At 34.7% G+C, this 15,644-nt stretch overlaps 1 protein-coding gene across 2 annotated transcripts in view; it reads right to left on the bottom strand.

Moving 5' to 3' along the window:
- Positions 1 to 15,644, bottom strand: part of LOC118200797 (uncharacterized) — a 53,930-nt gene that overhangs the window by 1,974 nt on the left and 36,312 nt on the right. For both annotated transcript variants that reach the window (XM_035372758.2, XM_035372759.2), the window contains exons 3-4: positions 7,741 to 8,076; positions 558 to 700 (exon numbers count right to left, since the gene is read on the bottom strand). In XM_035372758.2, coding sequence (XP_035228649.1) covers positions 558 to 700; positions 7,741 to 8,076 — 479 coding nt within the window. The remainder of the gene's footprint in view (positions 1 to 557; positions 701 to 7,740; positions 8,077 to 15,644) is intronic.

Below are 15,644 nucleotides of genomic sequence, written 5' to 3'. Positions count from 1 at the left end.
AACAATGTATGTTTATCCGTAAGCAAACGTTTCTACCATTTCCTACGTTTGTTTTACTTACAGTTCATTTTCCTCAGCATAATAAGCCCACCAGCGGCCGAGCGGTAAAGACGCTGAACACTGGTAGTTCGGTCTGAGGTTCGAATCCCGCGAACGGGCTGGCTGCATGGGCGTTTTCGTGGTTTTCCCCATGTGTAACGTGTATACGAGCCAGTTTCCCTTAGAAAGTCCTCCACGAAAGGCATCCCTCCCTTTAGGCAGATAGCCCTCGTGTGCTTTGCCATAATTAAATACACCACACCTCAGCATAATATCTTTTAAGGACCAAAGGCCATGAACGGTAATGTGTGGATTTACGAATCTGATTTTATAATAATGGAAAATATTAGCACGGTAATAAGAGTTATATAAAATGAAATTTGAAGTAAAGTTTCCTGTTCAGTGTTATTTAACTCTAGTGACTATTGTGTCTTTCCATGAGAAGCGTTAAATACATTGGTCCAAAGAACTGCATTATTTAATTATAAAAATAAAAGTCAAGAGAAATATAATTATACCTCTAAAGTCGATATATCTCAGAATCTTCGGTGCCGACTGCCAATCTGCTGCACTAAGTTCTATCAGATCATTATTCCTTAAAAGCAGTTTTTTCAGCTTCGGAAGTTTCTTGAAGTTAAACAAGCTCTTTATTTGGTTGTAGCTAGCAAAAACATATGTTGGTCATTTTCAAGCAAGAAATACACATTTTACACTGAAAATCTAGTAATTCTATTTAGGTATTTACTTATAAATTAAAATTAATATATCATAAAATAATATAGTAATAATGTGGTAGAAAGCAAGACTATGATCAAAGTTAATGTGCACATTGCGCATAGGTAGTGATGGCACCAGTTTTATTGGTAGTAGTGCTATGTATATTACACATATAGTAAAGTTTAAGCCCGGAAACGTAAGAGACGTTTGAGTAGGCGAGGAAAATATGTCCGAGATTCCAAATTTGAGTAGCTGTTTCTTCAGCTCACTTGTTTAAATGCCAGTAGTGAATTGCAAATTCCCTGTCAGACACGTTCTAAAATTTGATATACATATGCAGTCGAATTCGAGCTATTTTATATTTTATTGTCTTCAGGAATATTGGCAATTTGCCGAACTTTGCTCAATGTTGTCTTTTACTTTCAAGAAATTGCTGCTAAGGACATCTGTAAGTTCTACAAGGTAATCAGCTAAAATACAAAGTGCTTGTCATGAACCTTATCTTCTATTGGCTACTTGTGTGTTACTTTCACTAGTAATATTTGTACTAGTATTTGAAGATTAAAAGACAGTTGGTTAGCGATAAAAATTACTTATCTCTTCACAATACTATTATTGGCTGTCGAACGTGTCCGTGATCTGTCTAACGCTACTTAAGCAATAGTCAATACAATGTGCCACACATCAAACTCAGGAGTGCGCAACGGCTTTTTAAGTTGTAGATACATTATGTTTGCCAGTCCGTGGCTGCAAATATTGCGGATGCGTGAAGCGACTTATACGCCATGTTCGAGGGCTTACAGGTGCTTGAGAAATGCTCCCTTAGGACCTATTCTTTTGTTTGTTCAGCCCTGAAAGTTTCGTGATGATTATCGTTATTATATATTATTAAGTCCAATACCTATTTATTATATACAATATTATATTATTATATATTATTAAATACAATACCTTTCCCTGTCAGTGCAGAACTCGTTGATTTTGATAATGCAAATATTATTAGTGGATGTTGACTCAGAAGCTTTTCAATTGAAACCATTGTTCCGAAATTTGATGAACAGAAAATGACTGCGGCATTTACCATGATGAAATACTCAGAATAGCTTGCATTATCAGAATACTTCGTGTTTAGCATATCCAAAGAAATTTGATTTTAGAAGTGGTAGAACTTTACAGCATAATAATTGAGATAAATTGAATAGAAAAACTGAGCATATTATCCTCGTTAGGAATTCCAAATAGCAGCAGGCATAAATGTTTTTGCTTAATATTTGTGTACCAAAGCAGCTCACGTATTTCAGCGAAGTTCCCTCACCATATGTGAGAATATGCTATAAAATTATGCGCATGTTAATGTTAACAGATCCTTAAGTTCTGTGGCATTTGAGAATCATTTTGCTGCTTCAGAGAGCAGATATTACTTCAAAGATTCTGATAAAAGTAACTCTTCTCTTAATATCAAACATTATTCTTAAAAGGAATGCTCTAAAGCGGAACTTGCCAAACAATGAAGTTCACATCAGCTTAGGTATAGAACCTACCAACACTCTTTTAAAAATTTCTTATTTTAAACGTCTATTTAAATACATACCTACGCCATGCTAATATTATTTAATTATCAGAAGATAAGTAAGTAGCAGATATCATAGTAGAATACCGTTTACTTCTATAGAAATAGTTTTAAAGAAATTTGTTTGATTAAAGGGAAAGCATGCTTAATCGAGTCTCAAGGATGTTCGAAACGGATTGGCTGCACTGAGATCTGCCGGTTGCAAGAGTAATTAAGCCCACCCTCAAGAACGTACGCTTTAATCAGTGTCTCCGTCTATCGCACACAAGAGCAACTAATTTAGTTTTAATATTTTAAGTTAGACGTAATAATATTTTTTCTGTTTATCTCCAGAATGTTTCGCGGCATCTCTCGTACGAACTAGCAATAGCATACTGTCCTGCGGCACACTGGTTGGGATTCACTGTTCTAAAGTATACGAAACTGTAATAACAATGAAGCTTTGATTTAAATCACGAAGTTTAATTAAACGAATACTAGGTAATCTAGTCAGTTTCGGTTCAAGTAATTTTATTATCAATTTGCAATCCATCCTGCATTGTATTATACGTCATGCCATTTGAAAATATAAATTTTTGGTAATTCACGTATATGGCACTACCTTTTTAGTTGGAGTTAGGATAACATTATCAGCATTTAAAAATTTTAGGTATTTCATCAAATTTCAAATTTCGCAACAATGGCTTCAGTTGAAAAGCTTCTGAATCAACATCCACCAAAATTTCTATTATCAAAATCAACAAGTTCTGCATTGGCAGGTAAAGTTATTGGACTTCCCGACGATAATCATCACAAAACTTTCAGGGTTGAACAAACAACAGAATAGGTGCTAAGTGGGCATTCGCAATCACCTGTAAGCCCTCGAATATAGAGAATATGTCGGTGTACGCACCCGCAACATCTGCAGCCACGGACTAGCAAACATAATGTATTTATCAGTTAAGGTATGTGCCTACATACGAAGCACTTTTTTTTTTAAATACATACAATTTTAATTAAACACACATGTTTTTGAGTACGATAGGATATAAAACTATGAATTTAAATGGGGTTTTATAGAACGTTTCATTATTTTTTTAAATATACGCATTATTTGGTAAAATTATAGTGAACATTTTCATTTACGCCAGATCTCCTGTAACAGATTCTAATGAATATACTTCAATAATCTTTGCACAGTATATAAATAACATACTTACCTGTGTTCTGTAGCAGAAGATTTGTCGTAATTATAAAATGTTTCGAAATATTCAAAACTTAGTACAAAAACTCAAAATTAAAACAAAAAAATCCTGTTTTCTTCAAAATCAATAAATAAATACAAAGAGGTCCGATTTTGCTACAGAACACAGCTAAAGAAACATTTTGGCAAAATTTCATTTCAATATTCTAAATACATTTTGAGAAATGAACGTAATCGGAATCAAAAGTAACGAAAAACACAATTTCTCAGAAAATGCATTTAAAGATTTTAATACAGCACAAAAACTTTTGTAATCACTTTAGACCTTTAAAACTCGCCGTATTTGTATGTTAGGCCCTCTTTTACTAATTTTGACCTTCTTTTAGCATTTTTCTGGATAACTTTGTTGCTTGTAGAGATTGGCATTTCGATTTCTGAATTCACTGTTTTTCTATTCCCATGTAGCTTTCAAGCATAATGGGATTAATTTCTATTTCTATACACTTGAAAATAGGTAAAATTCCTGAATATCTTGAATTAAATAGTAATACAGAAATATGTGCCCCTAAGAGCAATGTTTTCAGTTAGATAAAAGTTTCTTTAGGTAAAATAGTCCTGAAAAGGTTATTAAAACTCTCATTATTGTTTTGAGTCTTCCCATGTAGGTATTTTATCAGAAACGTGTCACACAGTGAAAAATGTGTTGCTTTTACAGCTTTTATATTGTTTAATAATTAGAAAATAGTTGTTTAAACTTATTGTTTACATTTTTACGACCATTTAAATGCCAACTTCCGGCATCCAAAAATTCACTTCCGGTTTATTTTTTATACTATAACTTTGCTTCTAGTTATCGTAAGAACAAAAATAAAGCATTTTTGGAAACCTAAATGTATGGCCTGTAAAATGAATAAATCAAAAATATTTCGAAAATTTTCACCAAAACGACGAATTTAGGGTAGGCACATACCTTAAGAGCCGTTGCGCATTCCTGAGTTTCATGTGTGTCACATTGCAGTGACTATTACTTAAAATATATTTCTGTATTACAACTTAAAATATAATTTTAATTTCGAAGAGTGGTTTAACTACTTCAAAAATAAATAATTAAGTTAAATAAACAAATGGGATGCAAAAATAACTGTAAGGTAAATTACATCAGAGTGTCACCTATCTAATCATCATGTTCTTAAAAGTCATTATGAAGCTTTATTTTTGCATCATTTAGAACACATATGCTTCCAGCTACAAAAATGTTTTAAATTACTGAGTATTCATGTTTTAGCATTCTAAAATTTAAAAATTCAATTTTATAATTTTTGCTAAATCTAATATCATATTTAGTCTCCCGATTCCTATAGTTATATTTAATAAAAGGTTTATTCATTCTTAAAAGATAAGGTACAAAACGTCTGACTTCTGTACGACAAAAATAGATCAAGGTATTTATAGTTTCAGACCTGAAAATTCAGAGGTTATACACAAAATTACAAAACATTGAGTGAAAAATATGAATTTCTATATAACTACAAATAAAACTTCAGTTTATGAGAAAGTTTCTCTAGTTCACAAATTAAGTCACTAGCACCGAAATGCAGTCTATCGTAAAATGTCCAGCAATGAAATTTTTTAAATATGAAATCTTTAGGCTAGTTCTGGAAAGCAGTGGCAGGATTCAAGTATTACGTAATTATTCAGTAATTTGAGCAAACAATTTAACTCTGAATATAGAGAACCCCACTTCATTCTTTTACGTTTGCCTGTGTTACGTAGAAAAAAAAGAAAATTATTTACCTTTTACATTTAACTGTTAAACTGACTACTACTTTTTGGTGCCGCGACATAAAAACGAATAAACTCAATTAAGTACTCTCTCATAAAGGATAAACTAATTCTTAACTCATTAAATCAAGGGAAAAAAATATCCTCCCTAGTGTTTTCGTAGACTCAACGAATATTTTATCAAAACCAAAATGCCCCGAAAAAATGCACTTTGCAACAAAATCATTAACACGCTATCTCTCGCTAAAATAAAACTAATTCAGATCTCCAACTTGAAAACGCATAAATTTCAATACAAAATCTAGAGATAGCCATAAACCCAATATTTAAAGTGCAACACAGAACTCTTCAAAACACCAGAGAAGGATAAATCTCACACTTAAGAAGTCTACTCACAAAAATCAAAATAAATTAATTAAGCCGATCGTATAGTCATCAACACTTAAAACTGATTTTTTTCTACTACCGCAATATGGTTACCCAGGTTCCATAGAATAACCATGTTCCGTAAGGATCACATGGGGTGATTTACAGTGGACCACAATTAACTCAAAGAAACATACAATAATAAAAATAATAAACACATTTATTGAATATTCCCACACATTATAATTTAAAATAGCTGGCTAGACTACCCCTACAAAACATAATCTTAAAATTTACACATTATTTCAATCTCATTTTTCTAAATAATTCACGTCATACAAAATCATAGTGAAACTCCTCACTATTAATCTTTTTAAAACATGAACTCAAGAATTAAACATTTAAAAAACATAGCTAACACTTTCTCAACTATTTATTATTCATAACACTTTCTCAACTATTTATTATTCATAACACTTTCTCAACTATTTATTATTCATAGCACTTTCTTAACTATTTATTAATTGATTAGTAGTAGAATCCTAATTTTAATGTATATAAAAGGTCAGCTAAGGCGTTAGAATTTAATTCTTCCAAAATCCTAGCGATTACTTATAAAAGAAAAGCAAAAATTAAAATAAAAATGTACACTCACGAGTTCAGCGTAATACAAGTCTGAGCGACTCGAGGAGCAGCGATCCAGTCATAAAATGTCGAAACAATTACTGCCAAAATTAAACTTCGTCGTTGTCAGGAAAACCGATACTGAAGTCAGTTCAACGGGAAATTTTCTCCAGTTCAAAATAGTTCAAATAGTTCCAGCACTACTCTGTCCGATAGCATTTTAACTCTAAAATCATCCTGTGAAATGTTCGTGCTGACGCTGTGGATAAAAACAGACAAGAGGAGAGGACGACAGTCAATAATCTCTGGAATAATCTGCATCTTCAGCGTGAAGCCTTCGAAAAAATACTTGAAAAGCAAGCCACTCACTTTATTCAATATTATCATCACAAAATCTGTATCTTCGGCACGAGCAATTCAGGATTAACGGGAAAAGAAGACGCGCCCTTACTTCCATCAGAAAATCTGTCTCTTTCTACTAAAAAAAAACACCATGATGAAACCAATACCATTTGTGCCGCAGGACAGGAAAAACACTTCGCCGCCGTCTATCACAATGAGAGTCCGCATGGGCTCGGACAGGCCTCCGCAGCAACAACCAAGGGGACGCGGGAATATCTCTTAACTGCAACCCACGGTCGAACCCCGAAGGGTCGCCGCGTTCCTCCGCTCCCACTCAGAAGAGTTGGTCAGAACTCGCATAAAACTCCGGTATCGCCCACTGATCGGTACAGCAGGAAGCAAACCCGCTAAGGCTCTGATAAAAGTCTGCTAAAAAGTGCTAAAAATCCTCTCCTGCCTCTCGTGCAACGGCATAAGAAAACTCGGTTGACACTCCCAAAGAAACGCTTCTAATTCACTATTGGCGCAAACCACACTAAAATTTAACATTTAACCAATCTTAAAGAAACTTGGATCCCCTCTAGCCAACTACAACCAGGTGTAAACCATTACGAAATTTCCAAGAAAATTCAGAACTCTCAGCAAGATGACAGACACTTCCTTTCCACGCAAAGAGGAATGTTTCCAACCTATAACTCTGTCAAATAATCGCGGCCCCTTAGAACTATTCGCCTCTGAACGAGCAAAACACGTGTTTTCAACCCCCGCGAAAAGTGGAAAATGCAGCTGGGCGCAACTGACCGCTTCGTGAGAAACGGAAGTAACAAGCCTCGGTTTTTTTTTTTTTTTTTTTTGAATCACACTCTTCAGCTAAACTTAAACGAGCTTTGCCGTAATTGAGTTAAAGTTTAAACAATACTAAATATTATACATAAATTCTTAAATAATAACAATATAAATTCATTGTTCATAGTAAAATAATATATTTAAGAATACCTTATGCACCGTAAAATAATACATAATAATTATACACAACAAATAATACCTAACAATTTTCCATAACACCTGTCTACTTACGTATTCTTCCTTATCAAGTAACTTGAAAAGTTTTACTCACCTTAAGTCAAGGAATGCAATTTTCATCTCTGAGTGTGTGAATAGATTCTTCACGTCTAGTAAACCGTTATGAGATAAATCGAGTACTTCGAGGCTAGGAAATGTCGCAGCAGTAAAAACTTGTCTTTCGATTCTAGTTATTTGATTGAATTGCAGTATCAGTTCTCTTAGGTCAGGCATCTTAGAGAAAAAATTGTGTCTGATAATAGGCAGGTTCGCACGCGTTATTTTCAAGTGCTTCAGGAGTACTAGACAATCCAAAAAGGAAGTTACGCGGGAATCATCTAAGCAAGCTTGAAAACTTCTTTCACCCAGTGAACTATTGCTTATCGTCAACCTGTAAATAAATCGAAGTACAGTAAACTAAACAAAGCAAAACATTTATGGTATTCTGCTCCATGAAAAATTTAATTCTCCAAAATAGAATCATTCAATTAGGATTTTTTAATTATCATTCAACAAAATTCATAAATGAATTAAATTAGATATATACAGAGTTTGCGATAACGATCCTTTTCTGGGAAATCCTATTCCTATCGTCCAAACGATTATTTCTGGGATATTCTGACAAAAATTAGTGTTCTGCTTTTGACTAAATAGTTCAACGAGCGCTCGAAATTCATCGAATTAATGAGGTGTCATGCGAAACTAATTAAAAGAAATTTCATTTCGTTCAAGCGCATTTCTTCAATTAAATTATTTGCATCTCCTTGCTGCAGTCATCTCTCACATATTAATACAAACCACTGCATTCTGCTTCTCTTACACAAAACAAGAAGTAAAATAAGTTTTAATCGAGCAGAAATTAAATCCATTTTAATTAAAAAGATATAATCGTAAAAAGTCAAAATACCACACAAAAATTTCCCGTTTTTCCCCAAAGTTTCCGATATGAAACGCCATCTAGTGCGAGCATATGGCAACTTTTAAAGAGAAATTTGCCATGCTGGTGTGAACTGACGTATGTGGAAAACGTTTTTTTCCCGCGTTGACGCTTTTTGCCCCAACGGACCAGTGTGAACACAGCTTTAATATTAGCTGTTATGAATTAACTGCAAATACTTGGCTAATTTTCTCTGTCAATATATTTCTTTCTTCTCTGGAAAAATAAATGTATACGTAGATATTTCTTCCTCGCAAATTACCAATCTATTAACTCTTCACCAAAGTAATCGTATGGAATGCTTCTGTACGTACTAAAATGGTGTGATAAATGGCTATTTGAAATGCAGAAATAGATTAAAATCTTTAATAAATAAAGTAGATTAAAATAATATAGATTAAATAAATAGATTAAAATGTTTTAATCAGTATTACACGTTACTTATCTTACTGTGTATATCACTGTATTTCAGGCTATGTATTTCCAACTTTGTTTTTTTATATTACATTGAACTTCAGGCTATGTATTTACAAACTTGTTTTTACTTTTTAAACAGAAAATGGCAAGATATTTAGTAATCATTTCAGTTTTTGCTGTTCAGTAATTTAATTTGTATTTATGAAATTAAACAGCTTATTTAGCTTTTATGAATACAAATTTCTTAACACATTTTGATTAGGAAATCCTGGATTTTTCAGAAGCATTGCAATGTTGAAATTCCTCAGACTTTGATTATTCAAAATGCTATACGCTTATATTATTAAAAGTCTCAACTAACTCAGTTAATAACTCTATCAGATTGTCGGCAGCTTTCCGTTTCTTCTGATCTCCTAGCTAAGATTATCACAAAAAAGTTAAAACGCAAAATATAACTGCGTATTAGCAGGTCAACCAGATGGCTATAGAAAATGAAAAAAAAAAAAATTACATGAAAAAAAACTCTGCTAACTTGCTGGCAGACAAGCAACTTTTAATATAGATTTAAGTTAAATTAAATGTACAATATGAAATTAGTAAAGCTGAGGCTAAACCTGCCTTTTCCCCGAAGCCTATTTACAACAACAAAAAATCTAGATTAGAGCGATGGTCAGCATAAGCTATCTAACGTTATTTAATAACTTCGAATCTAGAAGCTTATTCATACTTCAAACTAATTATCATTTTGTAGAAGCTCACGAAAGTAAATTCTGTGGAAAAGCCAAAATACACTGCTGGCCATTAACATGGCAACTAGGAAAGATTGGTCTAACGAACGTCAAAATCACATAAAAGGAAGAAGTTGAGATATGCAAATGATTAATATTTCAGCGCATTTAGACGACGCACGAAGGAGAAACCACATCTGAAGCACTGCCTAAAAGAAAGGCTTGCAGTGAATTTTTCATTTGGAAAGTGTCTTGTACGATTGGAGTTTGCTCAGAATATTGTCTTATGCCTCGAATAAGCAGAGGAATTGCTTACCAACAAGTTTCGAAATTCGATAGAGATAGGATCGCTGCCTATCGAATGTGTAGATTCCATGATATCGCCGGTCGCACTGGTCGACACCGAACCACTGTCATGCCAATATGGAATCAGTGGATTGTTGAGGGTCATACTGAACGGCATGCAGGATCTCAACGCCCTCTTTTGACTAACGTTAGAGAGGACAGACATATTGTGAGGTCAGCCCTGCAAAACCGTATGACCACAACACAGACCATTAGACAAGAAATGAGCATGTTTGCAGCACGCCCAATATCAGCTCGTAAGGTGCGTCAATGTTTGCAGCAGCGTGAACTATCAGCAGGGTGACCATTATTTCGTCTTCCCTTGACAATGCAGCATAGACAGAGAAGGCCAGTCTGGTTTGCCAAACAACAAATCTGGGTACAAGAATACCACAATGTCGCCTTTTCAAACGATTCCTGGTTCTAAGCGCAGTATTCTGATGGCCGTAAATGTGTCTGGAGTGACCGAGGAGACCTTACGTCACCTACTTGCATTCGATATCGCCATAGGGGACCCTGCACCTGGTGTGATGGTTTGGGTAGCCATTGGGTATACGAAAGGCACATGTCTAATTAGGATTGATGGTAATTTGAACGCAGTTGGGTATATTTATGACATCTTACGTCCAGTGGTTGTGCCCTATCTTTCAGGCCCCCAAACGCCATGTTCCAACAAGATAATGCAAGACCATATGTTGCACGTCATGTTCTGACTTTCCTCGATACACAGGGTATTCGATTGCTGCCCTGGCCTGCATGGTCTCCAGATCTGTCACCAATTGAAAACATCTGGTCATGGGTTGCTGAGAGACTAGCAGTCCACCTCTCTTGGTTGAAGAAGTGTGGCATAGACTGGAAGCAGCTTGAAATGAGTTGCCATTTCCCTGTCATTCAAGCGCAGTTTGACTCCATGCTCAATGGCCGTTTAAGTAAGGGCCGTTTAAGCTGCCAGGGTTGGCAGCTGTTTCTACTAATTTCGCACCCCTGTAAACCTCCAAAATGCTTACAAATTTAATCAATTTGTCTTTATGCTATATTGTGTTATCAGCCGATAGATGGCATTGTAGAAAAGCCGCCGATAGAGGGCGCACGATATCAATCGAGAATCGGGAAGCGAGAGAATAGGATTGATGTTAAGAATGTTCCGTAATGATATGTATATATGTATATATTTATTGTAGTAATAAAGCATTTATAAAATGCAAGAGTTATCCCGATTGAATGAAAAGTGAAAGCTCGACTTACCCCTAGCCGTCCTGAGATTGATAACGGAGATTAAAGCTAACATTTCAGAAGCGGGATAGATTGATGCAAGCAGGCGTTGAATGACTCGCGTACCAAGAACGTCGAAGAAGGGGTAAGTTTCGTTTTTAAAGATTTGAATGCATGCGAACTGTACAATAATTCTAACAGAATTTAGAAGTATAGAATTATATTATTGGGTAATATTATGGATGAGAATACAAAAAAAGCTTTAGATAAAGCAAAAACGAAATGTAAAACTTTAAGAAGGTTAACAACACAAGTAATTAACAGAATATGTGAATTATTAGAACAGGATATTGTAGATACAAAATCATTAGAAGAATGTGATATGAATCTACAAGAAAAAGCAGATCAGATATTTAAGTTAGATCTAGAAATTGAGAATTTAATTCCTGAAGTATCTGATCTGGAAACAGAAGTCGAGAATAATCAGGAATACAGAGAACGTATCATCTACGCGAAATCGAAAGTTAAGAATTATCTTCAGAATTCAGATAGAAATAAGGGAGATTTTTCGTTGAAGAATAATTCTTCACTTATTTCGAATAAAGAACCAGACAAACCAAGAATAAAATTGCCGAAACTTCATGTAGAACCGTTTGAGGATAATTTAGAGAAGTTTCAGGAATTTTGGTCACAGTTTGATAATGCGATTCATAGTAACGATCGCTTATCTAAAGTAGATAAATATAATTATCTTAAAGCTTTCTTGAGAAAGGACCAGCCTTAATTAGTATTCAAGGACTATTGGTATCGGAAAATAATTATGATTTAGCAGTTGAATTGCTTAAAGAAAGATACGGGAAAAAAGAAATTATTGTAAGATCTCATATTAACCATTTGTTAAATTTAAATGCAGTAAAATCAGCTTCGTATTTGAAACAGTTAAGGGAGTTATACGATACGATAGAAATCCAAGTACGGGGTTTACAAACTCTTGGTGTCGAACTGAATTCATATGGAAGTTTGTTGTTTCCACTACTAACCAAACTTATTCCAGATTCCATTGTGCTAGATTTTTATAGACAGCATGAAAAAGACGATTCTTGGAATGTAACAGAATTATTAAAATTTCTTAGAAGAGAAATAGAAACGCGAGAACGAACATTTTTGTTTCGACAAGCATGGGAAAATAATGAATCACTTAAAAGCGTAGACTATAAACTGTCAGTTACTAAATTTTCGGAAAAGGGGAATAGATTTCAGAAGTTTAAAGGGAAGCAGCAAGATTCAATTCCTAACGCAACCGCACTGAGCACCTTTCAGAAAATTTGCATTTTTTGCAATAATTCTGAGCACAGTTCCGAAAATTGTGATAAGGAACGCGAACAGAAATTAGAAAGTTTAAAACGGAACGCGAGATGTTTTCTATGTTTCCAGAAATTTCACGTGGTCCGCTTATGTAAATCAAAAGCGCGCTGCACGACATGTAAGCGTAAACATTCTAGCTTGATTTGTGACGCCAAATGGCTCCCGCGTCAGACAGAGAGTCGCGAAGAAATAAAGAATGACAAAATGAAAGATCAAAATAGTGTTGCGATGAATCATGATGGATTATCTGACGTTTCAAAGTATTTGAAGAAAGGAACAATTAACGACAGTGAACCGATCGAATGTTTGATTGATACTGGAAGCGCTGTCAGTCTATTAAGATTTTCGGTCTTTTCGAAATTACGATTACCAGTGCAACCGGAAACAAAAAAATTGTTTGGAATCGGGAGCATAAATCACGCATCTACAACGACCTTGGGAAAAGTTCATGTTTCACTTCGAATCGGCGAAATCCAAACAACCGCGAATTTGTTTATCGTAAATGAGGAAGTACAGCCGTATGACCTAATTATTGGGACAGATATTTTAAACGATCAGATGTTGGCTTATGGGAAAGTAGGGGATTCGTTTAATATATGGTATGCTAATAAAATTCCATTCGCGCAATTGATAAACGAAACGGAGCGTAAATGCATTAAGTTATATTCTGAGAAACCAATAGAAATAAAAAGTAACACGATAAACTTTGTGCATTCTGTAGCCCCAGATATAAATAGTGGACTGATTTTATTTCAAAGCAAGCATGGAAGTCCGGATTCAGTAATGGAGGTTACAAATGGTTGGGTAACAGTCCCAGTTATGAACATAGGACACAATAACATCAGATTAAAAGAAAATCAGTGTATCATCAGGGTAATAGATATAACAGAAGATTGGGAATTAAAGAAAGTAGACAAGCCCAATATAAACAAAGATGAAGAACAAAACTATGTATTTTCCATTTCTCAAGATAGATGATATAAAATTTGATGAGGCAACTACAGATAGTGAAAGAACTGATATCTTAAAATTAGTAAATGAATTTAGGGATTACTTTGCTCTTAATTTAAATGAATTAGGTTGCACGAACGTAATAAAAATGGGCATCAAAGAAATTGACGGGAGTAGGCCTGTGTCTTCTCGCCCATACAAAACGAATGCAGCTGAACGTAATGCAATAAAAGAAATTGTTAAGGAATGGGAAGATAATGGGATAGCTTCTGAAACTAGATCGCCTTACGCTAGTCCAGTGTTACTAGTAAAGAAAAAAACAGGGGAATACAGACTAGTAATAGATTACCGCAGACTTAATAGTCAGACTATAAAGGATAAGTTCCCTTTGCCTCGAATAGATGATCTTTTAGAATGTTTAGGAGCATGTAAAATTTTCACTACTCTGGATTTAGCCCATGGCTATTTGCAAATACCCTTAAGTGAAGAAGCTAAATTGAAGACTGCGTTCATTGCTCCAGATGAAACAGGACAGTTCGAAAGGATGACATTTGGGTTAGTAAATGCTCCTGCTGAGTTTCAGCGCCTAATGTCATATGTCCTAGGCCCCTTGTTAAATACTAAGGTGTTGTGTTATATGGATGATATACTTGTTCCTGCAAAATCTTGGGAAGAGATGATTTTCCAATTAAAGAAGGTATTAGAATGCCTACGAAAAGCAAATTTAACCTTGAAATTATCTAAATGTGAATTTGGGAAAAGAGAAGTAGATTTCTTAGGTTTTATTATAAACGAAGATGGTGTTAGACCGGGATCTAGAAAAATAAAAGCCATAACAGAATTTCCAGAACCAAAGAATGTGCACGAAGTGCGAAGATTTTTGGGCCTGACTGGATTTTTCAGACGATTTGTGCCGAAGTATGCGTTAAAGAGCGAACCATTGACAAGATTGACAAAGAAGAATCGAGACTTCGAGTGGAAGCAAGAACAAAAGAAGTCGTTCGAACTATTGAAGAAACAACTGACTGATAAGCCCATATTAGCTCACTATCAACCGCATGCAGATACTGAAGTCCATTGTGATGCAAGTGCAGAAGGTTTGAGTGGAATGCTAATGCAACGTGATGAAGATCGAAAATGGCATCTTGTTTATTGCGTCAGTAAGAAAACAACAGAAGCAGAGAGAAAGTATCATTCCAGCAAATTGGAGTTAATGGCCATCGTATGGACGTTGGACAGGTTAAGACAGTTCTTAATCGGCATAAGATTTACAATTATTAACTGTCAAGCTCTAATATATGTGAATGCGAAGAAGACTACAAATCCTCAAATAGCCCGTTGGGTGTAGTTTGATTCAAGAATACGATTTTGAGATAAAGCATAGGTCAGGAAAAGGACTGTCACATATTGATGCTTTGAGCAGAGGTCCTGTATCAGAAGCTGATGATACGATGACGAGAATAGCTGAAAATTTTGAAGTTTGCCAGTCCCTAACCGATGAAGAGCAAATACTAATGATACAACATGTTGACCAAGACCTGAAAAGAATTATCGAAATTTTCAAGAAGAAACAAGAGGAACGAACTGCTGAGCAGAAAAAATAATTATGAATTACGTGTTTAAGAAGAATAGACTGTTTTGGAAAACCGTAGTGGATGGAAAAGAGAGACTACTCTATGTAATTCCAAAAAGCATGAGGAAGAGTGTAGTGGTGAAATTCCATGATTTATTTGGTCACTTTTCTGTGGATAGAACAGTTAGCAAAATTAAGGAATTATATTGGTTTCCAAGCATGAAACGATACGTACGAAGACACATATCAGCATGTATTGAGTGTCTTATGAATAAAGCGACAGGTGGCAAGCAACAAGGACTGTTACATCCCATAAAAACCTGGTAAAAGACCGTTTGCTATTGTTCACATGAATCACTTGGGTCCTTTCGTAAAGATTTCGAGAGGTAATCAAGAACTATTAGTGATAACTGATAACATGACTAAGTTCG

This window comes from Stegodyphus dumicola, chromosome X2 (genome assembly GCF_044657685.1).
Source record: "Stegodyphus dumicola isolate Sdum_Otavi_A_Nest chromosome X2, ASM4465768v1".
NCBI classification, from domain to species: Eukaryota; Metazoa; Arthropoda; class Arachnida; order Araneae; family Eresidae; genus Stegodyphus; species Stegodyphus dumicola.
This window is presented reverse-complemented; position numbering and strand designations above follow the sequence as displayed.